Genomic DNA, 16355 nt, shown 5'->3' with positions numbered 1-16355 from the left:
TCGGCGATCACGATGCATTAAAACCGCTGACAATTTACAATTCAAACAGTTAGTGACTGTCGGCAAACGAGCTCGTCAATACCATATCAACTGGTTGCGTTGTAAAAGCCGCGGCGGCCCCAAAACCAACAAAAACAAAAAAAAAGAAAGAAAAAAAAACAAAAAACGAGGCCTTATTTACACTTAGAGTCGCGGTGGCGTATAAGGAAACGCACAAGAAGTTAAATCAGACGCCCCTTGAATCCCAAATGGGAATTTACCCGGTCACTTTCGGGCTTAATTGGATTTCGCAAGCGAGTCAATCGCGGCGGAATTTTAGTGGGCAGAGACCTGTTAATGGTTCGCTATGGGTCCGCACCGAATACGGACTTAATGTGAAAAAAAAAATCACGGCGGATTTTAACTGATTTTTCAATGGGGTACCCAGCAGTAAATGTTAGTAAATTTGTGAATTGTAGAGAGCTATTTATTTATTAATTTGTTTAAGATAAACATATAGTAGCCTTATTTAAACACTTAGAATTGACCATAGAATTTAAAATTGTAATAATAAATATATATTCATAGGCTTTTAGAGTTAGAAAATTTAAAATTGGAGTTTATTTTAGGTTTTGTTCTAGGAACTGAGTAACTATTTTGTACGTTTTCTAGGCATTTGAAGTAATTTTAGAGTAGTAATAAATTATTAGTCAAGGCAACTAAATCAATAAATAAGAAACTTCTTCCAGGCAGTTGAGCGTCAACTTGTTGACGAATGCCTTATTCTGCTAAAAAGGCAAATATTAAAATTAAAAAAATGCAGGTTTTATGCATAACTTAAATGTATATGACTACCATTTTTTAATTTTTTCTTAATGAAACATTACAGTTATTCTCTTAGGCTGTTGGAAAATAAATATTCCAGGCAGTTGAATTATCATTCATATCAATCCTCTTTTTATTAAGTACCAGAGCATACTAATTAAAGAAACGCAGATCTTCAATGTATAAGACCCTCTTTTTAATTTTTCTTTAATAAATTGTATTTTTTTCTTAATAAATTCTTTTAAACAGTTATTTTTTGAAGTAATAAACATTATTGTGATTAACTGCCTAAAATAAAAATAAAATGTTGAGTTTTCCGTTGAGTATCAATTAGTCGACGAGCGCCTTTATCATATTCAGACATAATTAAAGAAAGATTTTATGCATAACTTTAATGTATATGACTACCATTTTTTAATTTTTCCTTAATGAAACCTTACAGTTATTTTTTCAGGCTGTTGGGAAATAAATATTCCAGGCAGTTGAATTATCATTCATATCAACCCTCTTTTTATTAACTACTACAGCATACTTAAAGAAATGCAGATCTTCAATGTATACGACTCTCTTTTTAATTTCTCTTTAGTAAATTGCAATTTTTTCTTAATAAATTCTTTTAAACAGTTATTTTTTCAAGTAATAAACATTGTTGTGATTAACTGCCTAAAATAAAAATAAAATGTTGAGTTTTCAATTGAGTATCAATTAGTCGACGAGCGCCTTTATCATATTCAGACATAATTAAAGAAAGATTTTATGCATAACTTTATTGTATATGACTACCATTTTTTAATTTTTCCTTAATGAAACATTACAGTTATTCTTTTAGGCTGTTGGAAAATAAATATTCCAGGCAGTTGAATTATCATTCATATCAATCCTGTTTTTATTAACTACCAGAGCATACTAATTAAAGAAACGCAGATCTTCAATGTATAAGACCCTCTTTTTAATTTTTCTTTAATAAATTGTAATTTTTCTTTAATAAATTCTTTCAAATAGTTATTTTTTTAAGTAATAAACATTGTTGTGATTAATTGCCTAAAGTAAATATAAAATGTTGAGTTTTCAATTGAGTATCAATTAGTCGACGAGCGCCTTTATCATATTCAGACATAATTAAAGAAAGATTTTATGCATAACTTTAATGTATATGACTACAATTTTTTAATTTTTTCTTAATGAAACATTACAGTTATTCTTTCAGGCTGTTGGAAAATAAATATTCCAGGCAGTTGAATTATCATTCATATCAATCCTCTTTTTATTAAATACCAGAGCATACTAATTAAAGAAACGCAGATCTTGAATGTATACGACTCTCTTTTTAATTTTTCTTTAATAAATTCTTTTAAACAGTTATTTTTTTAAGTAATAAACATTGTTGTGATTAACTGCCTAAAATAAAAATAAAATGTTGAGTTTTCAATTGAGTATCAATTAGTCGACGAGCGCCTTTATCATATTCAGACATAATTAAAGAAAGATTTTATGCATAACTTTAATGTATATGACTACCATTTTTTAATTTTTTCTTAATGAAACATTACAGTTATTCTTTTAGGCTGTTGAAAAATAAATATTCCAGGTAGTTGAATTATCATTCATATCAATCCTCTTTTTATTAAATACCAGAGCATACTTAAAGAAACGCAGATCTTCAATATATACGACTCTCTTTTTAATTTTTCTTCAATAAATTGTAAGTTTTTTCTTAATAACTTGTTTTAAACAGTTCTTTTTTCAAGTAATATGCATAATTTAAATGTATATGACTACCATTTTTTAATTTTTTCTTAATGAAACATTACCTTTATTCTTTAACGTCTAAAAATCTAACGGGTTAATTTGGTTAAGATGGACTTTTCGTCGTATCTAGTTAATATAATTCTTCGTTTAGATTTGTAGGTAACTCCTCAAAAAAAAAATCGTTCGACATTTTAATTAATTACAAATTCGTGCTAAAAGGATCTGTCAGTAATGGGGTACGGATTTACAAAATCCGATGAATACGTGTTTCTAAAATTAATAAATCCGTGTCGACTAAAAGCCACTTCATCCGTAAATACAATATTATTTATAAATAAGAGATCTGCATCGAACAGAGTTTTCATAGGCGTGAAATGATATGAATAAAGATGTTTGCGATAAAAAATCCTTAGTACTGATAATTTACTTATCACAGCTCTTTCAGCATTACGATTACTTCTAGATCTTCAATAACCTGGATTAACAATTCTTCTTTTTGATCCATTTTACGTCTATAAGGACCTATCTGATAAATAAGACACTCTGTATATAGATGTTTTCCAACAGTACTTTACCATATAAGTTGTTGATGCTATTCGAAATTATTGACGTCAATAACGATTCAAGCTTGTATTAATTTTCTGGTCAACACAAGATTAAATAAAACCCTTAGAATTGACTAAATATGCTTTATTAAAACCACATTAAAAAAAGCTAACATTTAACATCCTTAGTAAAATTCCCGGCATCAATATCACGTATCAGTTCATAGGTGGGTTTATACACCAATTCCAAACTGTTGTGTCCCAAAATAAAGTCCGTATAGGGCTGTACTGATCGAAAGGGATGTAGTAAACTAAAACGGGATTTCCTATTTGTTTCACCGCCTCGCAGACATTCTAAAAATAAAAAAGAATTCAAACAATAAACGGGTGAAAAATGATGGATCCGTACACTCCTGGTCCAACAAAAAATGCGATCGGGGTCATCGTGTTGTTCAAGTGGTACTTTGGAGGTCGTTTTTGGCCGTAGCATTTCAGGTTGCCTTTGGTTCCAAAGTCGTATTGGCTAAAGACACCTTGAAATAGAGAAAAAAATTATTTATAATTTGTCAAAAAAATAATAAAAAAATTAATAGCTAAAGTACACTCTTTCCTCTTCTCCCTGATTGCATCGTTACTCTTTATTCACGGCATAGTTTTTTGGGAATAGCTTAGTTGTACAATTTATTTAGTGTTAATAACACATATACATATTTAACTTACCAGCATTTGTATTATCGCAAAACTGAAATACCATTCTACTTGACGGTCTAGGGATGTTGCTGGTTAGTAATCTTATTACCTGAAATGGCAAAATCTACATTTTTAATTGGATCGGTGAGATGAAAAACCGTATAAGTCCAAAAGGTGTCATTTTTAGGTAAGATAGCCAATCGCCTTTAAATTTGGGTTCCTATCAACTGAGTCTAAAAACAGATCATGAAAAAGTTTGATCGAACGGTGTGAGAAAACTCATATAATATGCATCGACATTTTCTTTCCCTAAATCGTGTCTGCTAAATTATTAGTATTTTGCTTAGAAAAGGTGTATTGCATCATTTATCAAAATGTCTTCTGATAAGAGGTGCCCTGAAGATGCTCATGGCAATATTGGTCGCAAAAGAAAAAAATCTAGAAATGAAAAGTGATGAAAAGTAAGCCACAGAAAAATTGCTAGACATATATAGTATTTATAAAATGTGTATATGTAAGTATGTAATGTAATAAGTGATGATGAATGCAGGATAATAATGTAAAAATTGCATCTACAAATAAACAAGACGCCTTCCTTCAGGGATTAATGGAAAAGAAGACAGAAAAGAGATATCGCAACTTTTTTTTTGTATTTAATCGTAAACAAATCGGTCCGTTTTTTTGTATGTAAACACACTTTTATAAGCTTAGATGCTCACTCACACTTTCGAATTCAGCCCCCAAATACGTTACTTGTCACAAGACAGAGGTACAAAAGGCTTAAGGGGCAAATACCTCTATCTAGATGTAAATTTAAATGTAAAAATTAGTTAAGACCATTTTTTGAAAAAATACCGAGACTTAAAAGAAAATGTAAAATATAGAGTGCAAGATCCAAATGACATTGCAAGGCGACTAGCAGTAGCCGTATGAGACAAACAAGGGCCCCTAGAGATGTCTTCTTTGCTAAGTGATTATATTGACAATGATGTTACAGAGATCTGATATTACAGAGACCTGTTATTACAAACAGAACCTTAACCATATAGTCCGATTTCTGCTTGTACTATAAGAAACTAGACGTCCCAAAAGGATTTATCACTAATTTTGTGAACCTAGACATTCTTTCTTGGCTTGATCGAGATGTTGGTAGTATTTAAACGAGTTTTTGGAAAGCATGACAGGATATACCTACACTCCTGATGATTATAATAACTTGATTAAGTCAGCAAAAACACCATTTACTGTAAAAAAATCCAATCGTCTAACGTACATAAGTTTAAAATTTGCGCTTCTCCTTTCATTGAACCTCTGTGTATTCTTTTCAATTTGTCACTATACACAAACAATTTTCCTAAACTTGCCCTGTCTTTAAGTCAGGAGATAGAAATATGGTGAATAACTATTTCCCACTCTTCATTTTGATCAACTATTCTAAAGTAATTGCAACCTGTTTTAACAAATCAAACATATAACTTATTTTTTCTAATCAGCCTGGTTTCTTTCAATCAACAGCCACTAATTTAGACGAACGCCTTTATCATATTCAGACATGATTAAAGAAAGATTTTATGCATAACGTAAATGGATATGTCTCCTACTTTTTAATTTGTCCCTAATATAAAGTAATACAATTATTTACTAAGCAGCTTAAGGGTTGTTGTGCTCAACTGCCTGCAATAAAAAAAATCTTTTAGGCACTTGAACATTAAGTAGTAGGATGCCTATTTTTGCTAAAAAGTAAAAAATATTAATGTACTTCTCATCCTCTTCTTTCTCAAGTTTTTTTGTTTTTATTTTGCTGCTTTTGTTTTTGGCATTATTGAGCCAGTTGTTAAATCTTAACAAGAAAAATGGCTAAGAGTAGAAATTTGCAAAATTACTTTAAAAAGTTTAGAATAAAATGGAAAATTACTACAGGTACCTGAAATAGCTAAGAAATTACTTAAAAAGTCCAAGGATAAAAAATTATTTTAACCAACCGAAAAAAACTGCCTAAAATAATATGAAGAAAGCTTAAAATAATATCAAGTTTGGATGCAATTGAAGATTACTTGAATAAAATTAAAGCGAGAAATAATTGAGAATAAACTTAAATAATCTGGAAAATACAAAATATGGCCTGAGTTGCTTTCAAGAAATGGTTCAAATTTCAGGAAGAAATTTATTTAAAATATTTGGAATAATTTGAAATTTATTCCAATTAACCCCTAAGAAAAAAACTTGTCAAAATTTGTTCTTGAAATGTCAAAGAACAAAAAAAGTGTTTGAATATGATAGATTCATAAGAATATTAGACTCTTAGACTCTTTTTAATTTTTAACCATCTAACTTAGGATATGAATATCGTAATCAATTACCTAAAATAAAAACAATATTTAGCCATGCAGTTAAATTTTATTTATATTTTTTAAAATAATATCAGACTTCCTTTGTTTTTTTTTATCATTAAATCGTTACAGTTATTTAATTTAGGGAATTAAAGCATTGTTATTCTCAATTGCAGTAAAAGAAAAAAAAATAGTTGATTAACGCCTTTTTTGCTAAAAACGTAAGCGTACCTAATGAAATGCAGATTATATGGATAACTTAAATGCATATGACTCCTGTTTTTGATAAAATATTCCAGTTGATTAAAAAATTGTCGTACTTAACTATATGGAATAACAAAAAAATATTTCATTCAATTGAATCAATTATCATCATAAAAATTAAGTAGTTAACGAACTCTCCTTTTATTAATTAGAAAAGCTTACTTAAAGAAATGCAGATATTAAATGCACATAATTCAATTTTTTTATTTTTTGTTAATATGTTATATCAGGTAAGCAGTTGAAACATTGTCTATAAAATGACAAAAATACCAAATGAATAAAATAATTCATTATAAAGAGAATTTCAACCGAAAAATTGTAACTCAAAATATAACCTAATTCTCCATGAATGCCATATAATTATTAAATATATAGCACATCAATCACACATATAAACATCTTAGCACTTCCAAAAACCTACGATGAAAATATTCAAATTGACCCAAAATATTGGTTAATGAATTAATCAAATAATTCCTGAATTTTTACAAATCTAGACTGAATTACCACAGAACTTGCGCTATTTAGCTAAAAAATTTTATCAAATAACTTATGAGTACCCTTAAATGATGTAATTTAATAAAACAACTAAATAAGGCAGTTCTTTATTTTGAAAGAACTTCAAGCCTATAAAGCTACTTCTCATAGAAGCTTTCCAAAACTGTCTGGAACGGGTACATTTTATATGATCCGCTCTAGCTTTTACGACCCTATAGCATAACTTTTATAAGACCAGTTTAAACATTACCTCCAAGAGATGAAAATAGTCTTTATGATTTTCGCTTATATGGTTAAATAAATATTTTTCTATTGCAGGAGTGCGACAGGAACAAGACATCTACGTAAGGCTGATCGATTCCGTTACAAAACAGGTAAGAACCAAAAAAATTAATAATTTCTATATAAACAAAAAAAAAACCAAAAAAGTCGCTTTCATAAATTGTAAAACGGTGTATCCGTCAATCCGGGCTGCGAAGTAATACGTACTCGGGCAAGGGAATATTTCCCGGGGGATAGTTTAGATTAGCATTGCCTCCCTCGTAACTTTTAAACCCCGATATGAAATTTTACTTTTTAATGTGAATTTAACGAGTTTACTGTCTAACACTTTTTTGACGTAATCCGGTGAGAAGTTTTGATAATAAATACCCATTTTGTTAAATTGTCGGGGTACCCTGTATATGTATATCCCTTTATGTTCCTTAAAGATTTCTGGAGTATTATGAGAATGTTTAGGTTATATAAATAATGGTATTTTCAGACATATGGTAATTAAGGTTTTTCATTATTAATATTTTCGTTGTATTGTTTATAATTTTTCTATAATTCCTGGAGTTCATGGTCCACATGGTCACAGTAAATTAGCTCTTTTAAAAGTGTGTGTTTAGTAGTAAATAGTGCAAAATTTAGGCAGAATTATTTACGATTTTCTCACTAAACAACATTAAACAGCCTACCGTAAGAAAAACAAGATACCAACAAAATAACTAACGAGGACTTATATATTTTTAATGTAAAGCATAATTAAGAAAAACGTAGAAAATCAGAATCAAGAATAAAGAATAAATTAAAGTAACAAATTTTATATTATTGGGAATTAGTACTTGGGAAATAATAAAAAAGACTTACTAACAACTCTTAGTAAAAGTTCACATTATCTTATAAAAGATCTTAAAATTTGACATGAAAAAGAAAAGTGTCTGGAAGAACATTTTTATTTTATTACACAATTAAATGACAATAATAGTATTAAATAATGGTCCAAGAAACAGATCATATTGCTCATTTTGGTATATTTATTAACCGTGTATGGTCAAGGTATATTTATTAAACTGTATAATATATATTATATACGATTCTGTTCACAAAAGAGAGAAAATTTCGGCATTTAAAAAAATTGATACGAGATTTTCATAATTAGTTTTTAAACTCGACTACTACACCTCAAATATTGATAATTTTTTTTTGAAAAGTCATTGTTTTTCGTCCATATTATCTAATCTAATAACGCTGTTTTTATACTAAATATTTATATAAGAAAATATAATAAATTTAAATATACTGTTAATAAATTAAATACTGAATATATATGTTTTGCAGGAACATTGTTTTTCCTCAACACAACCCTTATCCTCCCACTCACCCCATACATTTGCAGAGTAAGAAATTCTTTTGAAAAATCACCCTTTTTCATCCATAACATCCAATCTTACAGCAAAGTTTTTGTATTAAATATTTATTAATATAAATATATATAATTACATCAAATTTAAAATAATCCATCTATTATTAGATTAGATGTTAATGACGAAACCAGCTGTTATTCACTCGTATTATTTTGAAAAACCATGATTTTTGAAAACAATTTCTTACTGGTAAGTTGTGTGGGGTGGGTGGGGGGGGGTAAGGGTAGGGCTAATAAAAAATGTTTTTTTTGCAAAAAATAATTGCCTGAAAAACATTTACTTTTTAAGAAAACTATTCCTGATAAAAAAATCTATACTTTTCTCACATTTTTATTAATTGGACCTATTTTAATCATGATTTAAAAAGTTTCTCTTGGATGCTTACGATATTAATGGGATAGATGGCAAATTAAACTACAGAAACTTTAAAATATCTAAGAACAATGAACATTACCATTACTATAAACAACCACGAAATTACACTAATTTTCTTATATGGACGGAAAAAACTTATTTGACAAACCTAAGCACTATTGATAAAACAATTGTTTCTACGGTAAATGCTGTTTTTATTCCAAAATAATTTTTCTAAATTTCTATACCTAATCGAAACAAAAATGTAAATTATAAAATAAAAAACTCGATATAATTCAAATTAAACAGTCTATAATATCAAATAACATAAATTTTGTTGTCTACATATCATACCATCTGTTTAAATTATTCTTGTTTTCCAGAAATATGGAAACATGTTTTGTGCACCTAAAAACTAAAATGAAGACTTCTCTAGAAGTTACCGATTTAAGATCTATTAGTTTTATAATATATATTTTACCGACATTACCAGTATGATTATATAAATGATGAATGCAATCTCTTACATGCAAATCACTCAAGTTTTACAAAAGGGCCATAGTTGGGCTACGGCTTATGTTACTATGATGATTTTATAGGATAAAAGTAAGCTAAGTGTTCTCATTTTACTAGGATACTTACAGGCTTTTGATCCTTTAAACCATGCAATATCGCGATTAGTTTTACATTTTAGTGGATTCTCAAATCGTGCTGTTAAATTATTCATATTTCAATAAAGTAGGCAGCAAGTTATTGTTAAAACTAAATTATCATACATTAGACAAATTAAATACAGATGTGTCTGAAGTAAGCATTTTTGGCACTCTTCTTTTTACAATATACATATTATTATCTAAGTTTTATCTTTGTCTTGAATTTTGCATTTATATGCGGATAATACACAACTTTACTACTTATTCTTTCTATTTTTTATAATATACGTTAATAGTCTTTTCAAAATAAATTCCAGTAAGGAGATTGTAAGTTATTGTAATGACACTGCAATTTTGTATACGGCAAAGACGTGGCAAGATTTAAAATACACAGCTTAAAAAAATTTTATATATATTTTCACTTAATGTACGGTTTTTGCTTAATTCACTTAATATAAAAAAACAAAATATATTAGTTTTACATTTTATAATGATAAGCTTCCTGGAATGGGACCATTATTTGTTAATCAAAAAATCTCAATTCCGGAAACACAAACCATTAAATATTTAGGAATTATTGTAGATCAAAATCTTAAATGAATTATTTACATTAAATACGTAATTCAAATGTCCAGAGGTCTGGTATAGAAATTTAATTACCTAAAGACTTATTTGGATATTAAATTAATTGATGATAATCTACTATTCGTTAATATAATCATAACTTACTTACGGAATAACTAGCTGGGAAAGAGTTAGAGATTCTCATATTAAACCACTAAACATCATACAAAAATGGCTTATAATATTTGAAAAAAAGAAATTGGTTTCAACTGATTTATTATTTAAGGAAACCAAATTATTCGACATAAGACAATCATATATACAAAATTTACTAATGAACATTTCTAAAAATAAAATACAATCAAATTTTCTTTGCAATTAATTCTATTATTTATCTGGCATTTTTGTCATTTTATGGCGATATACGTAATAACTGATAAATGCAATTGGATAGATAATATTTTAAGTGCTTGATTGATTTAATTTAAAAAAATAAAAAAATAGAGTTATGTGCGTTTAGTATCTGCATTTCTTTAAGTATACTATCCTAATTAATAAAAAGAGAAGTTGATTAACTTTTATATTGATGGTTCAACTAAATGGAATATATTTTTCTAATATCAGATACTCTATCAAAAAAAAAAGAAAATGAAAGTCATATGCATTTAAGTTATGCATACAATCTGCATTGCATTATACACATTGATGTACACTTGATCTTCAACTGCCTAGAAGATTTTTTAAAATTTAATGCAGTGGAGCATGACAACGCTTTAATTACTTATATAAAATAACTGCAACAATTTATTAAACAAAAGACAAAAGGAGCTCTCAGTTATGAAATAAAGTATGAATAAAATTTGAGCTGCATAGATGAGTTCTTCATGGATAATGCTTCAACTGCCTGAAAGGAAAACTATAACAATTTATTAAGTGAATATAAAACAATTCGTGTGAATTTCTTTAAGTATGCTCCAGTAATGAGTAAAAAGAGGTTTAAAAAGTAATTAACGTTCTTGATTTTTATAACAATGGTAGTTTAACTACCCAAAATATTTTTTCTATTTCTCAATTTATCTCCTAAGTTAGATGGTAAAAAATTGAAAACTCTGGACCATCTCATACATTTTTATACTTTCTATTATATGAATTTACAATTATTATCATTATTAATGTAGATGTCCTACGATGTATAGTCTTAAGTATGATCTCATAGAAATCAAAACGTCGATCGATGTATATAAATCGATTGTACATTAGTATTGATTATATATTATATTGTATTGATGGTATATATCCAACAAAAAATTTACCGCTTAATGATATTCAAAGTGTAATTGGAGAAAAACGCTTTAAATCAAAACTGCAAAAATAAATTCAGAAAACTCGCCAAAAAAAAGTCGCCAAATTTTACATGAGTGATCAATAAATAAAATATATTAAATATTATTAAAAATTAAAAAAAAAATTAGTAAATAAAATTAATATAAATACTAATTAATAAAATAAAATTTAGATTAAAATATCTTAAACTCTATGAACCTAATAACTATGACTTTCTCCCAAATTGTGAAACTACATCCCGAACAAACACAAAACATTACCGTCTAATATTTTGTGTTTGTAATGAAAGATATCAGGCTAAATATTCAATTGCCATTTATCATTCGCTTTATAATTAATAATTAAGCTTTTGTGTAGTAACAGCAAAAAAAAATCAGTAACAAGTGGCCAATGAGGGCAACTTCTGAGATTTTTTTTCGTTTATTTGTGGGTATATACTTATTTATAGAAAAACACACATTTTCTTTGTATGTATTACAAACTTTAGAAATTCCTAGTACCTTTACAACAAAGTTTCATTTAGAAATCTTTTTGGACACGACATTTCTTATATCCTTTAAAAATTGACTCGTTTGATCTAACCTGTTATTTTTTTAAGCACAAACTTTTATAAATAATACTTACTACATATTCAATGAAACATTTGACTTTGATCAAGAAAGCATGGTTGTTTTTATGGTTTTGTTCACAGTATGTTTTATATTGTATAGACAATACTTAGCAGTATCCAGCCTGCCCTAGACGTCTAAAAGCCCATAGGTAAATCATATTCCTTGTATTTTTAAAGAGCACCTAACTTATTAAAAAAAAATTAAATGCAACGTCGTTATGATAATATTCCTCTCGATATCTCGGATCCCTCAATACGCCCTTCCCACTGACCATATTTCAGGATCTACGTCGGGCTAATGATCATGTAAATCACTTCCCATACAAAACAGTGTTTGCCGATCGGATCCAATCGTTTTACGATAAGGAAACGGTGGGCGCTACAGTTTCCTTCCTTTGTCGGTCACGTGTCATGGCACGTGACGCGATAATCGAGTCCGTCATATTTCTAGGGCCTATACCACTTACATAGGGAGTCCAAATGGCTTTTTTTCCGTAGTAGGGATTAACTGTATTTCGGTAATTGGATCGAAATATAGTTATCATTTTTTGTTATTTTAAGTACGTATTTTTGGTGATTTACAACAAAAATCATGCAGATCAAGAAAGTGACATATTTGCAAACAATGTTTGTCGAATAAACTATAATTATGCACTGATTTTATTGGATATTACGTCACTATTTTAATAAAAATTTCATAGGAACAATTATTGAAAAGGAGAAGAAAATAGACGTATTTAAAAAAACTTAACAATCTATAACGAACCCTTTCATTATATTTAATCCGGTCTTTAAAGCTTAAATACAATAATTTACTTAAAATATAATAGAGCTTTTTATATACCCAGAAGCTGACGTTTTATATATCGAACTCCGAGTTTAAGAATTGAACCTCCTAGATATTAATAAAAAAACAAAAAACTTATTTATTTAATAAAAAGAGCTAACTTTAGTCAACGTTTCGGTGGCTAAAATCTACTACCGTTATGAAGGTAAATTATATAAAAATAATTAAAATTAAATATTTAAAATTTTTTTTGTTCTCCGCTGTCAAAGTTTATAAACTATTCTTTAATTTTCATTTAACGTTTATTTGACTTTGATAATTTTTTTTCAAAAGGTAATAAAAGAAAAAAAATTACTTTTTTTAAATTTAAAGGGTGTGATCCTAATAAAATTTAATCAGAAGGTACATAAATAAGTTATATTTCCAAATATTAATTTGAACAATTTCCTGTTTTACCTCTTTCCTTAGCAAAGGAATCCATGTATTATTAAAATCAACCAAACAAGTAGCTATGCCTTTATCTTCATTTAACAATATAGATGCACTTGGTTCCTTTGCTAAAAGCAGTCCAGTTTATTCTATGGCTATTGTCAAATGCATATTATGTAATTTTTAATAATCAATGTGTTTTATGTAAAATTTATGTTCATTAATTCTTTTTGGTAATAATCTACAGGTTTAACCTAGGTATATGAAATTTACAAGTACAAGGAATTTTATGTATGACATTTTTATTTAATTCGTTTTCATTAGATTTTTGTTAATAGGTATTGCAATTTTATTTTTGTGATTTAAAAATAATTTTTAAATTAATTTTCTTAGCTATTCATCTAATTTTATCAGAAAAACCAGAAATAAATGGTAAAAGTAGTAAAAAGTGGTTGTTCATTAGAAAAACTCTTAAATTATTGAGTGTATGGGATTGATGAGTTATTTTTTTTAATTGTTTTACTGAAATAGTGATGTAATACCCAATAAAAGAAGTAAATAATTATGAGTTTGTCACAAGAATAAAGATTTTTTTGTATAGACTGCAGCAGCAATTAAATTTAAAATAAAATAAACAAACCTTAATTTTCAAATAAAAAAATTATACCGATTTTACTAAAACTAGCAATAAAAGAACAAACCCAAACAGGCTTTAAATCCCTAAATAATATGAAAATTATATAACTCGTATAGTCAAATTTCTGGCACTTAAGAAGATACCAAATACTTTATTGTTAATGACGCCTTAAATATTCTTTGTATTTTTGTTTAATTTTTTTACTTAGAAAAAAACAACAATCCGTGTCATAAAAATAATAAAATGCTTATGACAGCATTGATTTTAAAAAGAACATTGGCGGATAACGCTGTTTTATACTTAATATGTATATATAAAATTATGTCAAAATAATATAAATTCTCTGTAAAAACTTTGTTTTTCATCAAAACGACCCTTACCCCCCCCCACCCACCCCAAACATTTACCTAGTAAGAAATTCTTCTGAAAAATCACCGTTTTTCGTCCATAACAACCAATCTAATAGCACTGTTTTTGTATTAAATATTTATTAGTATACATATATATAATTATGTAAAAATTAAATAAACAAGCTGTATTATTAGATTAGATATTAACGACTCAACCAGCTGTTATTCATACGTATTATTTTGGAAAACAATGATTTTTGAAAACAATTTCTTACTTGTAAATTGTGTGGGGTGGGTGGGGGGTGTAAGGGTAGGGTTAATGAAAATCGTTTTTTTTTTTGCAAAAATAATTGCCTGAGAAAAAATGATTTTCAAGAAAATTGTGGGTGATAAAAAAATCTATACTTTTCTCACATAACCTTAAGGTGAAAAAAATGTGACACAAATAAGCAAGACTCAAAAATTCAAATTTGCTCAAAACTAAACAAAGATTTAAAAAATATATATTTTTTTAATAAATAGTATTTACAATAAATCCTTTATGGACGCCACTGATAAAAAATTATACATTAAAAAATGCCTTCTGTTGCCTAAAACATATCTGCAAATTAAAAAAAATATATATATTTCTACATTGGTAGTGAAGTTATTTAAAAAAAATCTCATTTACATTTTATAAACGTCTTTAAATAGTATACAATACACCATACGGTTAACTTTTACAAAATAATAATAAGTTAGAAGAGATATTATCAATCTCCTTAGGAATAGAAAAGGTTAGTACTCATTTGATCTTACTGTGATCAAACCTTCATCAAAAAAATAAAAAATCTAATAATAAGTCTGACACAGCTTGTGTAGCAGAAGAAGGTTTTTCTTAATATCATAAAACTGCGGCTGTTAAAAAGGGTAAACCAATTCTACTGTTTAATTACAGACCTATTTCTCTGTTACCCATATTTCCAAGTGACCATGAATAGTTGAATTTCCTGGGTATTTCAATTTAATTGAACCATTGCCTAGAAGAGTTTTTTCAATATTGTAAAAGAAGATTCAAAGAACTCTCTATTAATTACTTTAACCCATTCCAACTATTAGAAAAATTATTTTAATTGAAAACAAATTTGCCTGGAAAAACACTACATCCTTAAAAGGACCTTAACGCAACTCAACTGCCTGGAAAATATAAATTTTTGGAGAAACTATTGACAGAAGCGCATTGAAATTTGTTGAGTTTCTTCATATAGAACTGCCCAGAAAAATTAGGAAAAACTGCAATCAAACGAACTGGATTTTTTATATGAATAATGAAAATATTGTAGTACTTCCAGGCTCTTGGAGACTCCTCAGTGCCTCTAATTGTCTCACCTAACTGCCTGGAAGAACATAATCAATTCTTTTGAAAAACCTTAAAGGTAGTGAAGACTCCAGTTCAACTAAACATAACTCATGAGGAGTTACTTACAGGTAGTGTATTTATTTCAAGCCAACTACCTGGAAAAGAGTTTTTAATCCTGGAAAAGAACTACATGGTAAATATTAGTTCAACTGCCTGAAAAATAATTTTAATTTCTGGACAAACTATAGTAAAATTAGCTGTCGATATTTGTCGATTTAAGACCTGTGAGATCAATTTTTTTTCTTTGCTTAATATGGAAAAAAATATTTATTTTTATACGTGGTAAAAGCTAAATCTCAACAGTGATTTTTAAGGTCACTGAATTTGAATTAGAAGAAGAAAATATACTGATCACACTAGTTGACACTAAAATCAACTGGATTTTTTATTGTAAATAACGGAAATATTTTAGTACTTCCAGGCACTTGGAGACTCCACAGTGGCTCTAATTGTCTCACCCAACTGCCTGAAAGAACAGCATCAATTCTTTTTGAAAAACCTTAAATGTAGCGAAGACTCCATTTCAACTAAACAAAACTCATGTGGAGTTTCTTACAGGTAGTTTATTTAATCCAAGGCAACTACCTGAAAAATAGTTTTTAATCCTGCAAAAGAACTACATGGTAAATATTAATTCAACTGCCTGGAAAATAATTTTAA

At 27.9% G+C, this 16355-nt stretch overlaps 1 protein-coding gene across 4 annotated transcripts in view; it reads left to right on the top strand.

Moving 5' to 3' along the window:
• Positions 1-16355, top strand: part of LOC126734437 (transcription factor collier) — a 154552-nt gene that overhangs the window by 26434 nt on the left and 111763 nt on the right. For all 4 annotated transcript variants that reach the window (XM_050438077.1, XM_050438078.1, XM_050438076.1 and 1 more), the window contains exon 5: positions 7199-7254. In XM_050438077.1, coding sequence (XP_050294034.1) covers positions 7199-7254 — 56 coding nt within the window. The remainder of the gene's footprint in view (positions 1-7198; positions 7255-16355) is intronic.

The sequence above is a fragment of the Anthonomus grandis genome, chromosome 3 (assembly GCF_022605725.1).
Source record: "Anthonomus grandis grandis chromosome 3, icAntGran1.3, whole genome shotgun sequence".
NCBI classification, from domain to species: domain Eukaryota; kingdom Metazoa; phylum Arthropoda; class Insecta; order Coleoptera; family Curculionidae; genus Anthonomus; species Anthonomus grandis.
Note: the sequence above shows the minus strand (reverse complement) of the source record. Positions and strands in the feature narration are given on the sequence as shown.